This window comes from Thunnus maccoyii, chromosome 9 (genome assembly GCF_910596095.1).
Source record: "Thunnus maccoyii chromosome 9, fThuMac1.1, whole genome shotgun sequence".
In the NCBI taxonomy this organism is placed as follows: Eukaryota; Metazoa; Chordata; class Actinopteri; order Scombriformes; family Scombridae; genus Thunnus; species Thunnus maccoyii.
Genome location: NC_056541.1, coordinates 7,312,154 through 7,330,591, shown reverse-complemented (window position 1 = coordinate 7,330,591; position 18,438 = coordinate 7,312,154). Strand labels below are relative to the sequence as shown.

General features: G+C 40.3%; 1 protein-coding gene across 1 annotated transcript in view; it reads left to right on the top strand.

Annotated features, from left to right (window-relative positions):
• Positions 1 to 18,120, top strand: part of hs3st1l2 (heparan sulfate (glucosamine) 3-O-sulfotransferase 1-like 2) — a 30,311-nt gene extending 12,191 nt beyond the window's left edge. The window contains exons 2-3 of the mRNA XM_042421979.1: positions 13,268 to 13,658; positions 16,605 to 18,120. Coding sequence (XP_042277913.1) covers positions 13,401 to 13,658; positions 16,605 to 17,270 — 924 coding nt within the window. The 5' untranslated portion in view covers positions 13,268 to 13,400 and the 3' untranslated portion in view covers positions 17,271 to 18,120. The remainder of the gene's footprint in view (positions 1 to 13,267; positions 13,659 to 16,604) is intronic.
• The last annotated feature ends 318 nt before the right edge of the window (positions 18,121 to 18,438 follow it).

The following is an 18,438-nucleotide window of genomic DNA, read 5'->3' as shown; positions in this document are numbered from 1 at the left end:
ATTCATCGAGGACATGAGGGACACTTGATTTAAAGTGCGATTTAAACCAGTAAGACTGGTGTATTTTTGTAGCATTGCAAAGCAGGGTGTCTGTTTCTCTGCGTGTCTGTGTTGTCTTTGGGGCTGAACATTTGAGACACCAATCAGACTAATCGTTCATTTTGGACAACAAAGCCACCAGCAGCCGGTTTTGTTTATTACTGTCACCGTAGGGCACTGTTTGGCTTTAACACCACACCAACTGTGGCATCATCTGTAACCGCCGCCACCCTCCTCTATCCCCTAGCTCTCTCTACAGCTTCTCTCACTCTTTCTCGGTTTGTCCATCCTTCCCCGGCCTCCCCCCTTTCAATAATCCTCTGTCCCTGGGGTCTGCTGCCCAGGTGAGAGGGATCTAAACAGTCGTTGCCATAGTAAGCTGCCAGCGGGAGTCCAAACACACCTGATAATGCAGGTACATCATTTCTTTCTGTTCGTCTGTCCCTCTCTCCTCTTCATCTGTCACTCACTTTCCACTCTTCTTCCTCCAACCCCCAATCCTCTTTCATTACATAAACACCATCTGCCTTTCTGTCTCCTGTTTTTGTTTTTGTTTTCCATCAACTGTCCTGCCTGTACAGTATGTAAAGTAGGAAAAATACAGTTCAGGACCCAGATAATGTTTGGGCTCGCTGGCCCGTGATAATATTGACCAGACACAACTTGCCCGCTCCCATCTGTCAGCTCGCTCTCGTTCCAGACGCCTTTATGCACACAAGCGTGACACTCACACACGAGCAGACGACATTGAATTCACCCGAAAAAACAAGTCGATGGTGTCTGTTGCCCCGGAGCTGCTGACCTCGCCAATGTGCCAAGAGGGACGCACACAAATCCTACTATCCCACATCCCCCCTAAATACCACACACACACACACACACACATACACACATACACACAACTGTCCGGCACCCCTCGAGTGTCCCGCTTTCACTCGGTGACAGTCGGGTTAAATCCACTCTGACGGGTCAGACTCCTCTCACTGTCAGGCCAAGCTGTCGGGGCTACTGTCACTGTGAGAGAGCCCACATATGTTATTTCTGTGTCTGTGTGTGAGTGTGTGTGAGCGAGTGAAAGTGAGCGAGTGTGTAAACAAGGATGGCAGCAGGTTGGGTACGGATGTGAATAAGGCACAGTGTGTGTGTGTGTGGTCTGTGATGCTGCAGTAATTAGAATGATGCATTACTCCTCATCAAAGCATTAAGATTTCCCTTCATCAGAACTAAAGGGTTTAGCCAAAAAGTATGTGGACTGGGGTGTGTACCAAATGTAGAAGATTTTGTGGGCTAAGCAGAGGAATGTGTTCTCTGATTACTCTGAAGAAAAGGTTGTCTTCTTTGGATTACCGTAATGCCGTGTGATGCTCCTGTTTAACTGGGAAATTATGTCATTATGACTTACTGCATTTGAAACGTTGCTAAACTTGTTTTGCAAATTAAAAGTAGAATTAGTAGTTAGAAGTTTTGGGTAGTGATCAAAAGAATGACATCGCAGATACAAGTGGCTCAAGCCTTAGAGAGCTTGGACATCTGGAGGGAACTCAGAGTTTAGCTGCTGATCCTTAAGATCGAAAGGAACCAGCTGGGGTGATTTGGAAATGGGCATCTGGTTCGGATGCCTCCTGGCTGGTGTGCGTTCAACTGGTAGGAGACCCCGGGGCAGATCCAGAACGCTAAGAGGGGTTTTATATCTCTTCTGGCTTGAGGAGGTCTCGTGTCTCCCAGTAGGAGCTGGAGGATGTTGTTTGGGAAAAGGACATCTAGGTTACCTTATTCAGTCGGCTGCCATTGTGACCCAGTCCCGGATAAGCGGCGGAAAATAGACGGATGAATTGACGGTAGAAGTTTACTGCATGAAAGTTTATTGAAATAAATTAACAGATAAATGAAAAGCATATACCAAGCACTACGAAGGTGCTGCTGTAGCAGGGAGAGAGAGACAGCTGAACAAAGGGCTTGGCAGTACAGGTTGAGCCCATGAGCCAGTGTTGGTGCCAGCCGATCAGATGGTCAAACTGGCGCAGTGGACAGGAAACACAAAAATAAAACAGGAGGAAGACACCATAGAGATAGATTAAGGGAGAAGGAAAGTGAAAGAGAGAAATCGTATACCTGGCTCAGGGAATGAGCGAGCATCATCATGCAGACAACCCCTCTCTCCCACCTCTCTGAATCCAAATGACATGAACTGGGCCCTGTGCCAGGTGTGCCATGTAAACAAACAGACACATACATACACAGACTAGACATGCTGACATAAGTGTGGAGTGTGTGCCGGCGGCAATGCCTTGACACTTAGGCCAAAAGCCTTTTTAATTTTAATTTTAATATGCACACTCCTAGTATATGTGCTTTGGTTTTCTGTCTCTCTCTCTCTCTGTGTCTCTCTCTCTCACTCACTCACTCACACACACACACACACATTTCTGCAGAGACATCTTGCTTTTTTATGCATGCATGCATGCATACACACGCACACACACACACACACACACACACACACACAAACACACACACATGCACATACACACAAAGATTCCTTTGATAAACTGGATTTCCTAATCAGACTCCCCCCTGCGCACTTTCCGATAAAACAACAGTAGAACCCCCACTTCTTCTACACACTCACACACACACACACAAACACACAAACATACACCAGAGAGGAGAGGGAGCAAGCGCGTTTTGGTGTTTGATACGGTTGACCCAGATCTTGGAGCGTGCACGGCTGAAGATGCAAGGAGGAGGAGGAGGAGGGAAGGGAGCGGTTTTAGGAGAGGGGGTGGGGATTGGGGTGGGGGGGTTGAGGTATCTGGGTGTTATGCATGTGTGAGTGAATAAGATGATGAGTGGGTGAAAGGGCGGTGGTGGGTGTGGGCCGCTGTGCTGCTCAGACAGATTTTTTTTTTCAATGAGTCTATTTGAAAACCAGCGGGGGGTTGATGGGTAAAAGATGGACAGACCTCAGCGAAGGTCAGCGTGAGTGAGAGAGAAGAACAGAGGGTGTAAGAAAGAGAGAGAGAGACCAAAAAATAAAGAAATTATACAGTTACATAAAGTGTGGAGAGGCTTTCAGGAGGATTAGTTGCCCTCTTTTTATCTGTCGGCCATGTTGGAGGTCCTCGATGGGGCTCACTACATAGATGCCTCTATGGAATTGAAAGGACATGCTTTTAGCTGGATACTAATTAAATAATGAACCAACAAGCTAGCTAACCATTTGTATGTTATAGTAAAATCATACTATATAAAGTTCACACTAATAATGCACTAAGTGCAGCTAACAAAGAAGAAATGAATGCACATACTTTTTTTATATGTGTCAGCATTTAATTCATTTCTGTGCCAAAAACAATTAAATCTATGGGGTATTTTAGAATATTTTATATCTACATTTACTTTGAAAAATAAATATAATCTAAAAATATAATCTCGGTTGTAGACATGAGCATAAACCATATTCACAGAGCCTTCATTCTCGGCTAATCTAGTGTAGCAAGACAGCTAATTATCCTAGTCCTACATTATAAAAGTACGTAGTTAAAACAACCAAAGAGCTAATGGAAAAATTGCCAAGCGTCTGGGACTGAATGTGTCATTTGCAGTGAGAAACTGGCAAAATGAAAGTATGAGTCTGAGTCCTCAGTGTACTCAATGTTAAAATAGGGGTCCCTTAAGGAAAAAGGTTGGTAACTATTGTTGTAGAGTATGTGCACTTCATTTTTTTCATTTTTCCAATGCAAATGTGGTAAAATAGTTAAAATGCATATAGACTGTACCTGTAGCATAGCATTAGGACACAGTCATAGTATCTTGTCGATCTTGTCAGACAGTATTGATATGCACAGTACAACATTACATGGTACAACTTTATTTTTCTAAAGGAACTTGGAGCCTGTGTTGCTCACTAACAAAGGTGAAAAATACAAATATATATATTTTATATGTTTCTCTCTTTAATAAAATAGCCACTTCTCCAACATTGTCTTTCATGATGCACTAGATGATGTTGCACAAACACACAAACTGGCTTTATTCTGTTGCCACAGATTGACCATTTGTCACAATTTGCTAATTAATATGTGAAACCAATTTTGAGCAGTGAAACTGAATACTGCTGCAAAATCATTTGCTTTCATATATGACTGTACACATGATTTTGCTGATCCTTGGAGGGGGGGGGCTTATATTATGTTAACGAATATCTCTGAATGCATGTATACTAAGTACTTTGTTATATAATTTGTTATTAAAAGCCACAAGTGCTCTGACATCAAAGGCTGTTTTTCAGAGAGAAGAAGAGGCTCTTGTAGGACCCACTTGGGCAGTTCTGTTTCTCGCCCTTTGTCTGCTTCTTCATCTTTCTGTCTTTTTCTTTACTCTCAATCCCTCTTAGGAGAAGATCAAATCTTCCCTCTCATGCAGGCAATAGCATATCTCTCCCCGAGTTCAGTACCTGGTGCAGGGTGCCTCGAACTCCTCATGCAGATAGACAGAGTGCCTGGAAGAGGCGAAACTCCTTGACTTCAATAGAGACAGAAGAGTTCTTTTCACTCTCTCATGTTTCTTTCATCTCGCTGTATCTGTGAACTTTGAAAGACCTGGCACCTGATATGATGCTTTGTTGGGCTTAAAGGGATTTTTTGTAAAGTGTTGTGATCGGAAAAGTAGAAAGGTGGACTTTTAGAATGGCTTGAGTATCTTTTCTGCATTCATACATCGTCAAACATCTCAAACCACCATCCAAATACCCAAGGTTCATTGTTCTCCATCTTTTCAGTGCAATAACTGCAGGAACACAAGAAGAACGCCCGCGGTCGGCCCGATCTGGAAGCATGACCGATTCCCGTCTTTTTCAGATGGCTTCATCTATTTTGATTACAGACCCCCCTCCGAGTGTTGGCCATCTCCTCTCCAGGCGGGTAATGGGAACAGGATGGGAAATAGGGCCAGCCTTGTTACATTTCCTTTGTTATTCTGAAAGGCAATCATCTCTGTGGCTGTGATGTATGTGCGCTCTAATCAGCGGGTGCGATTGGTCGAGCGGCAGCAGGGCACGACAAGGTATATGGAGACAAACAGAAACCGAGAAAGTGTGGCCCGAGTGGAAGTTTGAAAGTAAAGAAAGACAAATGGCAGAGGAAATGAAGGTGAGACCCAGACGAATAGAGGAAAAGGAAAGAGACCAGAGTGTGAAAGAGAGATGGATGAGGGAGGAGTGGGGGGGGATGAATGAAAGAAGAAAGAAAGGAAAGAGCACAGAGAGAGTTTTATCTGACTCTCACAGCCTTGGTGATATGACAGGCTTGGCAATCCAAAGCGTTTCACCATGCCACCCCCTACCAGGGACAATATTCCTAGCTGCCTTACACACACACCCTCCTGCAGAGCACACACACACACACACACACACACACACACACACACACACACACACACACCAACTGTACCTCAGCCCCATCCCGCCTCCCTACTGCCTGTCTCCTCCCTCCCTGCCACCCTCCGTCTCTGTACAGGATAATCCTTCCCCCACCCCCCAAATACCACCGCTCAGTAAAAAGATATTTTCCAAGGGCCCGGATCGCAGGCAGTCGCATGCTGCGTGCTCGCACAAAAGGCAAAGGCGCACATGCACACATGCAGATGAGACGAGATACATACGCACAAACGCACACACTAAAACTTATAAGACACAGGGACTCTCCCAAAACGTACATGAAAGCATCTGCCTTTCACAGATAATTACACTCCACCATCCCCCTCTTTCCTTTTTTTTTTTGTTTTTTTTTTTCTTTATCTCTATCTATTCCAGCCTGGATAGATACTTGTGTTTGTCAATATGGAGAATTCACGCATCATTGACAATCCTGGCATTGTTGTTGTTTTTTTCTCCCTATCCATGCTGGCTAATGTGAATCACAAGAGGCGATGAGTGGAAAAGACAAGGGCCTGCAATGACTCATGTGAGCCTCATTGAGCAGGGCTAAGAGGCTAACTTAGAGCTCATATGGTGCTAGTGAAGTCAGACATTTTGTTTTTATTTTTTTTTTGTCATTTACACCAACAAAGCCGAGCATGAAGGACAGACTGTAAAGTATTAAAATCCTTTAGAACCCTGATGTACAGCTAGTTTTCGCCTATTTAACCCTTAGGTAATTTGTAGAGCGCCATCTAAACAATTCAAAATGTTGTAGTGATAAAACAATAGAAAATAGATTAAAACATAGATCCAGACAGAAAACAATATGTACCAACAATGACAAAAAAGCTTAACTTAACACAAAAATGTCCTGAGTTTTTTCCAAATTCAGTTGTCTTTTTGTGAAGAAATGACTTATATATGTATATTTATTTCATATATGTGTACTAAGTGCAAAATGGTATTTTAGAATCTTAATTTAAAGTCCAAAAAGCTGACTAAATCAAAGGCTTTTGAATCAAACTATAAAATGATGAAGTTGTTTGCAAGTTGTATAATTCTTTTTTTTATTTATCACTTAGAAAATGTGAAAAGCACAGGACACTTTTGGCATGTACACAAAGCTGTTTCTCATTTCTAAATCCAACCCTGTCTCATTTCCAATTCGTCAAGATTAAATGTTCATTGAATCAAACATATTTCTAACCGGAAAGGTGTGCCTTTGTTTTATTTATGAGCAGCTAAGAGGCTGCTGCAGGGCATCCCCATTAACAGGGTGCCGGAGGTATGTTTGCGGATCCATAAAAAGTGACGGATTCAAACGGTTTTGCGAAGAAAGAGTCAGGAAAGGGCTGAGGAAACGGAGGAACAAAGGTGAGGGTTAGGGAGGATGAGGAAAGGTGAGATGGAGGGTGGGAGGAGTTGGAGGAAGGAGAGGAAGGTCATGAGGTGAGGTGGAAGTGAAGCGACTTGACAGCAGGGGAATATTCCAGTTTACAGCAGAGTCACAAGGGACTCGCGCAACCACCTATCACAGGAGTCTCGCTGTGAAACACACATACACACACACACACACATACACCTTCCAAAAAGATCTCTCTGTCTTTGTCTCAGTTCCTCTCACACACATACATAAACACACGCATAAACACAGCGATTGGCATCAGCCCACAGTTTGGCGCTCTTTGCATCAAAGCGATGACTGTTGGTGCTCCGAGGCAATGTTGCTGCTCGCTGCAAGCAATCTAATGTAGGCTACATGAGGAAGAGTTCATGTGTAGGACAAGTCGAATTCACAGAGAAGCATTTAAATCACTTATAGGTTATATTGTTGTTTTCTTTCAGTAGCCAGAGTGAATCAGCTTTCTCGCACACTCAGACTCATACTGGTCAAAAATGTTATTGGTCTGTAATCAAAAAATATTGAGAAGAGCAACTAGCAAGTATGATGTCTCTGAGCAATCCTTCCTTCTAAAAATAACAGTAAATACTTTTTGAGGGAAACTTAATGCTGCACAGATTACTTTTTTTTAGCAGCAGGAGACGTCAATTAACATATCTAGCAAGTCACACAATGTTAATCAAATACAATCATCATAGGCAACATATTTCTTTTGTTTTTCTACATTCACTCTTGCAATACTATATCAGCTTGTTGCAACTAAAGCATTATAAAACTTTATCGTGGTCTTGGTTAAATATTGAAAAAGCCAACAGGATGAGCTTATTTTTGTAACATTTAACCAAAACCACAATCTTTTTCGTAACTTTTGTTGCCTAAACCTCACCACCCACTGGACTCCACAGGATGTAAACCCTGGTCCCTGGTTTCAAGCTTTACACTTTGTGTGCAGTGCATAAATATGGCATTACACCTCATCTCAAAATACAGTTAGCAAAACAGAGTGGCAGTGTTAATGTAACTCTGAGGAGACAGGGTGGCTCTGAGGTAAAAATGTAATATTTGATTCAACATATATTATTTCATTTTTATGCAGTTTATGTTTTATTCAGCCCTGCAAATGTGCAAATTCTGCTAATCTATCTGAGCTTGCACAAAACCAGAACCCCATTCTTCGGTTTGGCAGTCGCTTCAATGGGAATGAATGAGAAGTATCAGTGAAAGTCTGCCCAAGGTGATAAGGTGATATTAGCCATCAGTCCAACAAAACTGTCTCACACCATTGAATATGAAAAACTGAGCAGAGCAAATATAAATTGGAAATAGTTTATATGAGCGATCCTGCAGGTTGTAGTCAAGTCATATAATATTATGATAAACACAGCGATAGCATACCATTACAAAAGATGCCTCAAGATAGCACTCTTATCTATTGGCAAACCATGCATATTCACAGGTCAAAGTTCAGCTGTGTTCAACTTTGACCACCACATTTGCACTGTTTTCGGAGTCTGCTGGAACAGGCTAGAGCTTTCACCAAAACTCTAAACGCATTCTTGAAGTTATCAGTCGTACAAGCTTCAACTGAAGTGATAGAGAGACAGATAATCAGTCAAGCCCGGCAGCTGCAAGCCAGACCAATCTGGGAACTATGTAGGGCAGGTAGGTCATATATGGAATTTTGATTGAGCACTGTATTTGGTTTGCCACACTGATTAGCTAAAGGCGAACACAGTAATTTTGGTCTACACTTGGAGCCTTGCCAGACCACAGTAGTGAGTGATGACTGTGTGAGGGGAGCATTGGTGTGGTCATGTATGGAAATATTTTAGAAGCAATTGAAGCTAATTTAATTGACTCTTTTTTAACGACGTGGGTGGCAGTATTTTTCATGCATTATTAGTCATGCTAGCAGCAAGGCTCTGTGGGTGCCAGTGCTTGTCTGTTGGTCCACCACTTTGGTTCAGTATGAAATATCAACAACTATTGGACGGATTGCCATGAAATTTGGTACTCACATTCATGTGACCCTCAGGATATATTGTTATCACTTTGGTGATCCCTCAACGTTTCGTACCACCATCATCAGGTAAAAAATTTTTGAACTTTATCACATTCTCAGTCTTGGTAATTTGTCAATCCAGATAATTTATCAAAACACAATGTTATTGACATACACAGGATTTTTTTAAACATATCAAATCTGCCTTTGTGACTGGTGCTATATATAGAGTAAACAAACCACACTGGGCAAGTACAGAGTCTCAATTCTCAAATATGACCCTGAAGTAAAAAGTCAAAGGGGATAGAAACGACCTTCAACTCTTTTCATGATAAATTACAGGATGCTGGCCTTGATCTGGTTGATATTAAATCAAAATCTTAGTCATGACCTTCAGAACATTTAAAAAGTAGAAATTCTTCATCTGTATTAATCTCTCTTGTCTTTAAAATGTATGGGTTTGTAGTTAAACTTATTGTGATTGATTGTGTTTTTAATCCTGTCACTCACAAAAAACATACTCAAGAAAGAAGACACTGATGAACGCCCAAAACATTTCGTACATCTTAAAATAAAGTTTTCAGTTTGCTACTGACTGCAACACCAGTCGCAAGTGAACATTTGCCACACCTAAAACACCCACGTCAACAAGCAAAAACCACAAAAACCCAAATACACAGTCAACGAGGGACAGCAAAGGTTGCAACATCGATGACGACAATGTCACCAAGCCAGGGGATAGCACAGAAGGTCGGGGGTGCAGTGATGCTCCCTGAAGGTGCAATTAACGCTCTGCTACAGGAACAACGCTAGACAGGGTTCCTCCTCTGAACCAGAACATTGTTACACTAATTAATAAGTCAGTCGCATCAGGGTGGCTTTGGCACAATAACAACAGCAACAGTAACAACAATAACAACAGGAAAAGCACTGGGACAAACAGTAGAACAAGAACAAGGGTTTAACATTTTGCTAACAGCTGTTTGCTGCGTTAATGAGAGGAAATCCTCCCTGAAGGACTTAACACTGTTTAAAAAGTAGTTGGCAAATTACAGGACCAATCACTTTAAGGGCCATTTTCATTTAGGTGATGTATTTTTTATATTTCCCTGGCCCAACACAATCAGCATAATGTTTTCAGTGCAGCTACTAATTTAATAGCAGAAAATGTTTCAGCTCTCAAAAGTCTCTCAAAATTGAAGACTCTCTCTTTATAGACAAGAAGTGAACCATCACAGAAGAAGCCAAAGTACCAAACTCTTCATCCAGAGCAGCCTCAATAGACCATAATGCAATGCAGCCATAATGTGCAATGTGGCTAAAAAGACTTAAGCTACATTCATGCAAAGTTAACAAAATGGAAACTGAGGGTTTTTTCCCACTCGGCTGCTGAATGACATGAAGTAAATGCAATGCAATTGCAACTCTTACCGTTTCCTGACTGGAATTAACTCTCCAACTCTCCTGCAGCACAGGTGTAAATAATTACATTAATTATGTTCCACTGTTCCACAATACCAGCGCTCAGGAACTGGAAAGTGATTAGTTTCACCTGTGTTACTTGTTAAATCTGTGTTTAATGAGTCAAAATATATTTAAAAAGTCTATAACCCTCAGCTGAATTAATGAATACTCGTTTTCATACTGTTTCTCACAAAGTTGATGAAAGGAACTCTGGGAAATGTAGGAAATGAGGAGACTTCGGTGCACGGAAAGCAAAATACGAGACATTACAAAGAAAGAACAAAAGTAAATATGCCAAACACATATCCATATATCAGATATAACATTAAAAAATGAAAATATGCAACACTCTCATATGTTGACAGTAAGCCTTTAACATAAAGTGAGCTCAAACACCTTGTATGCACTATAATCTACATTCATTTATCATGTCGAACAGGCTGATGTAAAAATGCACATCTTATCTTATGTCTGACAGATGGAAAGCCTAACTCAAAGATCATAAAATAATATTGACAGTAGAATATCGAATGCATTTTATTATCCTCTGGGAGCAGTCAAAAGCATGATAACAAATCTTAACTGAACATTGACTGAAGGTGGATTTTCTCTTAAACGTTAAAATCACATTGCGAGACTATTAGTTCAACAGCCAGCTCCTAAAATGTCACTCGTCTGTAACACACAAGGTAGAAAAATGTAGCTAACAGTTCTGAAATGGTTAACTGAGTGGTAAATCTTCACTATTCTCTATTCATGATGATGTTTCCCACCCACCATAATAAACTGGACTTTCTAGGACATTAATAATCATTTTACTGTGATCATTTTCTATCATTTTCAAGGGTACATTCTTGGCTTTCATTCAAGTCTAGTTATGAGTCTGTTCACTTGAGCTCTTATAAATCTAAATGACAACATGGAACATGACAGACACAAATTTTTAAAAACCGGAATAATCACATGACTCCACGGATTCTGGAAATATATAATTTATCCATACTATCTTGCAGTGAGGGATAATTTTGAGCCTTCAATTACAAGATTTTCCTCTCACGGAAAACCTTTTACATAATTTTTTTGATGGTATGATGTAGGGAACTGTCGACCCTTCAGCCTATAAAACTTTGTGAACATCACTGCGACATATTTTCCATTGAATTTCCTGTTTGTTTGTGTCTTTAAATTGCACTCTTCATATCTTTTTTGTGCAATCAACATAAATTTATGTAAAAGAAAATGTTCTGTCTTTACAGAGAAGCAACAGCTCTTCTCTTATCAAACTACTTTTGCAACAGATGAAGGTTAATGCCTTGTTCAAAGGCAAGAGTGTTTCATTATTTACTGTCTCTGAAGGAACATAATGTATTTAGACATTTTATGGCCTTAAAAACAACATACTCAGAGATGATGTTGGCTGATAATGTGTTGGTTGATTGCGGGTTTGTTTTTTTTCTTACAGCAGATGATGTTTTATGCTCGGTTGAAACGAAACCGTCTTGGATGACTGATCAGTTGACTACTTTAATGTATCTGTGAATGTATGGTTTCTTACACTCATGAAATATTTCCTCCAAACACAGCTTAAACACAACTCCATGAAACATATTGCAGCATTCAAGATTCACTGCAACTTGTCTTCTATACTGTAAAAATGGTTCAGCTGAACTCAGAGGGGAGACCCTAAACCTCATAACTGCATTAATTTTCAATGCATCTCCTCTCTGTCTGCTTTAGATGTAGTTTAATATTTTAATATCTTCTGGTCATAATCAAATCACAGCCCTATGTTCTGGACTGAAAACTACCACTGCTTGGATTGGGACTTTGCGAAATGGCATATTAGAGTGCAGAGCCGACTCAGACATATGGGATCAAGAAATAGTCGAGCAAGAATGCATGAAGGACTGCTGTAGACTGTGAGATGAAAAGAAATGCTTTGTGACTACACTCTCATAATTTGAGTGATGCCGACACTGCAACCTCCCCCGTTCAAAGGAAATATTTTAGATTCTTTTATTCTTTATATTTATTCTTTTGTGCAGGAGGTTTAGTAATTTCATTTGGTTGGGACACACACAGATTCACCTGTTTTTTTTTTTTTTAAACCTGTTCATCTGCAGGAGACTTGTTAGTGTATTTGTATCTTTCTCTTGACATTAAGTAATTTTCTATGTGGTAACCCAACTGTATTGTATATAGAATAATGTATTTAGATCTAATGTTTCTATCTGATCACATAAAGTTAAAGTTAAGTCACTAAACTAACCAACTACGATGGTCACAGTCAGAATACAGCTGGAATTAATTGACATTAATCATCTTTTTTTCCCCTCTTTCTTGTTAGTCATGTCTACTGTTTGACATAACACTTTGTATATACCATAAAATGTATAAGAAAACTGTAACATAATTAAAATTCACACAAAAAAGGAAAACAGCCATGATTAGCCTTTTGTTTTTATCTTCATGAATCTCTGTTCTATGTCATATTTTATTTAAATGTAAAAAGGCAAGGCAAAATTATTTGTGTAGCACCTTTCAACAACGAGGCAATTGAAAGTGCTTTACATAAAACATAAAAGGCATTAAGACAAAAAGTAAAAGAAGCACAAGACATGATTAAAAGACACATTTAAACAGAATTTAAAAGAGTTAGATGTAAAATAAAAATGAGCTAAAATGGAATAAGAATAAAACAGGAAAATAAAAAAGAGAGTGCAAGATATGAATCATCAAAATTCAACTTAATAAAAGGCAGCAGCAGTCTTTAACCTTGATTTAAAAGAACTGAGAACTCATATTGCTTCTTTATCAGGAGCAGTCTTGCCAAATATATCACTTTTCTACCATGTAATTCTACTGCAGTGTCAGTACTAAAGAAGAAAGCGGTAAAACAACACAAGTGGACAATAACCCTTTTTTTTTTCTTTGCTAATAGGTTGTGCAAGTGAAGAGCTCCCTCCTGAGGCCCCCTGCTGACAACAAGCACAACTCCGTACAAGTCTGAGAGCTTCATGAGTGTGTGCACATAACCTCCACCTCTGTGTGTGTGTGTGTGTGTGTGTGGCACCATGCTGTGGACAGTGCTATTAGCGCTGCTGGTGCTTCTGCTGCTGCAGACTCAGCTGTCCGTGTGCTTAAGGGAATTACGCAACGGGGGTTCCAGCTCCCCTACCTTCTCCTCTTCATCATCCTCTTCTTCCTCCTCCTACAATGCCACCCAGCAGCGGCTGCCTGGAGCTATTATTATTGGTGTGCGGAAAGGCGGCACCAGAGCCCTGCTGGAGATGCTCAACCTGCACCCAGATGTAGAAGTGGCAAAGGCTGAGGTAAAAGACCATTATTATCACCTAATAACTACTTCATTCACATATGATTCAGAGGTTGAAAGTGTCAAATTGTTATCTAAGTGTTATTCACTCAAGTACTCAACTTAAAGACATATATTTGTTTTCGAAAGTGTATTGAGACACTATATAAGTAAGTAAGTGCTGGTATGTACATTTATTTTCAGTGATTTTACACAGTAAAGAACTTATTAAAGGAAAAGGCTTCTATATTTTTCTTACTGTCAACAAATCTCATGTGCAGAACCAAACCAATGATGAATTGATCCTACTTACAAGTATTGTGTGTGTATCTAAAGCCTGATATATCTTATTCTTCCGTGCAGTAGACCTTTGGATTGCGCAGGAAAGCAGTTCAGTTTACCCTGCTTCACTAACTTGTTGTGTTACATATCACCACCTCTTGACTTTGTACTGACGTTCTTTGAGAAATGTACAATACAATGTAGTACAAAGTCAAGAGGTGGTGATATGTAGCACAACAAGCCAGTGAAGCTCAGTAAACAGAACCGTTTCTTTGGAGCCGTTTCTAAGCAAACCATCATAACCGTAGTATTCCTGTCCAAGGAACATGTCTCCCAGTGTGACGGTGTGGCTCATAGATGTGTTTTTAATAGTTTTGGACAACAACAATGTCTACCGCAGAGATGAATAAGATATATCAGGCTTTGGATAAATGTGCAATACTTGTAAGTAGATTAATTCATTGTTTGTTTGGCTTTGCACATGAGATTTGTTGACAGTAAGAAAATCACCATCCATATCCTTTAAGTAAGTACTGGAAAGTACATTTATTTTCAGTGATATTACACTGAAAATATACATATTTACTTACATAGTTGGTAATCCAAGTTTAAACAAAAGGGTTGCCGAACCAGTTACCAAACTGATTGACAGGTCTTCTTTAAATAGAGGAGCAACACTTGTGAACAATTACATCTAAATTATTGTTTTCTAATTCTATAAACATTTGATAAATATTATGAATCATGATGGTTGAGAAACATACAAAATTCTTTTTAATGAATAAATATAATTTTGAGGTACTAGTACTAACTTTTTTGGAAACTTGTACACCATTATCATTCAGGGGGAAGTAATGTACATGTTAGTCAATTTTACAGTCACCATGAGACAGACTCATAAAATATTACATCACTAAATTTTAAACTTCTTGTCTGTGTATAAAAAAGTTAGACAGAGCCTTCTACAATATTAAAATCCCGTTTAAAGGTTAATAATTTAACAGTTTCAAAGGGATTATTCTATAAAAATGAACACTTTAGTCTTGATTCTCAGGGATATTTCATTGTCATAATTGTGTACTTTCAGTAAAAGATTGAATGTGGAACTTTAACTTGTACAAGACTATTTTTCTGTTCTGTTGTATTGCTGCTATCATTTAAATAAAGGATTTGACTACTGTTACAGAAATCTTGAGCTTGTCAATTCAGAAACTCCAGTAGATATGGATGTCTTATGCAAAAAGATTTATTGACAAACACAAACTTGATTGACCGAGGAGATAATAGTTAACATTCAAAGTGCCAGGGTAGACCCTGTGAAATGCCACAGCAAATCTGAAGGAAAACAGTTAAAAGACTCTCAGTTATTCACGCAGCACCCAGGCAACCTTGTCCCTAGTCACAACATCGCTATAAGATTGTTTACTTTAGTGCTGTCTCTATGGCAACAATCATAAAGCGAGGTCGGCTCGACTGGGAGGAAGACAGCTGTCTGTCCTTCACTGTCTGCTTGTCGGAGCATTTCATACATGGCACATATATGAAAATAGAAACATTTTCATACATGACATATATGAAAATTCCTTCACAAGTACTTCCTCACTTTGAATGATGTGAAATACCAGCCAAGAATAAAATAACTGAAACTAGAACTCAAAGAACTGATCAATAATTGCAAAAAAAACCCAGATTTGTTAGAACTCTCAAAGAGTCTGAGCAGCAAAAGGGATTCTGCTGGGAGAACTAACTCCAACAGCATATTTAATTTACATATCATATTATATAGAACGCAGAGACAGCTGCTGTAAACATACAAGTCCAATAGATCTTATAGTGAAGTTTCAATTTGTAAGTTATAAGAAGGAGGGATGTGTGGTGGTGGAGGAGCTGTAGCAGCAGGCAGTGTTGTCATGAAGGTATCAGCAGAGTTTCAAAGGCCACCCTGCACACCTGTATGAATAAATGTATTATTAACTGAATGTTAACAGTTAGCTGGAAGCAAACCATCTGATGTATCATTGAACCACTCATGCTGAAGCAAGAACAGCTGAGAGCCGATCAGCTGATGCAAGCATGACTTCGGCACTCTGCCTGAACTGATGTTAATGTTCCATGACCAGTTTGTAGAGTGATACATCTACTTCACTGGTGTACTGTAGTTACCCTCCTATTTCCCTCAATAAAGCCTGTAGTTTTCTAAATGATACGCATGACAGCTATTTGCTTACAAGCTGCTACAACTGCATCGCTAAATCTGTTCTGTTACTAATTCAAGAGTGATCAGTCTACACACACACACATACCGTATCTCCATCAGTGCAGGGAGGTGAATCAAAATAGAGGCAACTCAGCTATGTATGGTTGGTATTTTCATGGATGGATGATGACAGGCCTGTCCTGAAGAGAAATCCATATCAGGGTAGTTTGAAGTGAGGACTACAAAGTTGGATAGTTGGCGCGAAGGAATTGATTGGTTTGGACAAGATGGGGACAAAATGAATAGAGCTCAGTGTTTTTTTGATGGTAAAAAGACTTACACATAAACTTCTCATACACGTTCTTTCAGCGCGAGCAAAGAAAGGTTTTCAATACCACTGAATCAAGAAGTGACACAATAATTCATGTAAGTTTGCCACTTTCTTCATCATCATTAACACAGCTTCACTTTCTGTGCTTCTGGCAGGTGCACTACTTCAACGTGGAGGAGCACTACCGCAAAGGCCTGGCCTGGTACCGAGCCCAGATGCCCTTCACCCTCCCTGGTCAGCTGACGGTGGAGAAGACCCCCGGCTACTTCGCAGCTCCCCAAGTTCCTGCACGGGTCTGGGACATGAACCCCGCCGTCCGCTTGCTACTCATTGTCCGTGACCCAGCTGAGAGGCTCGTCTCTGACTACACCCAAGTCCTCCACAACCGCCTGACACGCCACAAGCCCTACCAGCCTCTAGAGGAGCTCCTGATCCACAAGGGTCACATTGACCCTGGGTACAAAGCGCTGCAGAGGAGTCTGTACCACCTGCACCTGGCTCGCTGGCTGGAGGTCTTCCCCAGGGAGCAGATCCACGTGGTGGACGGTGATGCGCTCATTCGCGATCCCTTCCCCGAGCTGAGAAAAGCCGAGAGGTTTCTGGACCTGCCGCCCAGGATCAGCCCAAACAACTTCTACTACAACACCACCAAGGGCTTCTACTGCCTCCTGTCTGCTGGACACGACAAGTGCCTGGACGAGTCTAAAGGCAGGCCACATGCACCGCTGAGCACTCAGGCCTTCAGGAAGCTTTGCCACTACTTCAGGAAGCCCAACAAGTTGTTCTTTGAGATGGTGGGGAGGTCATTCTCCTGGTGCTGATCCAGCGGTTAACAGCTACTATGGAGATTAAACACCTCCTGAACAATGCCAACACATTCAGGGACTCAGAGGGAAAATGAAACTGTTGTTTATGTGTTTTATTAGGTCTGCAGGTAGATGAATGGAAAGATTTGAGCTCAGTTTAAGTCATAAAATCCCTTGTTGTTGATACCTACTCAGGTATAAATGGCCAACAAAAGCACCACAACTTTAGAAGATATGTGGAGAATTCAAACTGCTTTGGCCAACACAAACTTTTACCATGACCATGCTGGTGCCTCTGTGGATGAACTCACTCGAAAAAGCTATGACAACTGTGCCATACACAACAGAAAAAAAACTGCTTGGTAGTGCTTATTTGTGGGATGTTAAAAAAAAATGTGCAGACTTTGAAGTAATGTAGAAAATAGACAAATGGTGAAACAATGGTTGAATTAATGAATTGTTGCACTATGAACTCTGATTGCATACAAAATCAATCAAGGTTCAATATAGACAATGTCAAACAGAAATCAACTCCTTGTTTTGATTTTTCCTAACAGTTGTAAAAAGGTTTGTGTGTTAGTAAAATGTTTTATTCATTCTGTTTTTACTTCTTTTATTTTACTTGGCTGACTTTTAGATGTTCAGTGAATATATCTATTTTGACTCTTTTGAAATGAGCCACACTGAAAACTTTTTGTTTTTTTAAAACTTTCAATGCCAATGTAGTATTGCTAGTTTGTGTTTTTTTTTAAACATACTTCTAATAAATGTGTTCAGTCCTCCTGCCTTGTGCGAGCCTCCCCTGAACCCAGTCGTACGGTTTAAAGGGTTTAAAAACATCAAACATAAAGACACAGATATACAGAGTCACTGACAGGCCTCTCTGGAAGCTCCTCACTCTAAGAGTATGAAGATGTTCCCTGTCAGTGTCTATCTAACATGTTCTTTACATCGAGGATCAAAGGGAGCCTATATTTCTTTTCATCATGAAGTTATTCCTTTGAAGAAATTACCTCTGGTTTCACCCCCGCGGTATAACAAATTACAACTGTAGGTCACCTGAGGGGCTGTATGTGTTGGAATTCTGACTTTATTCAAAGCCAGAATAGATTTCTCACCTTAATTCAGTGCAGGTTGAAAGGCTAGGTCAGGCTGACATGTCATGACATGAGCGCAGAAAGCT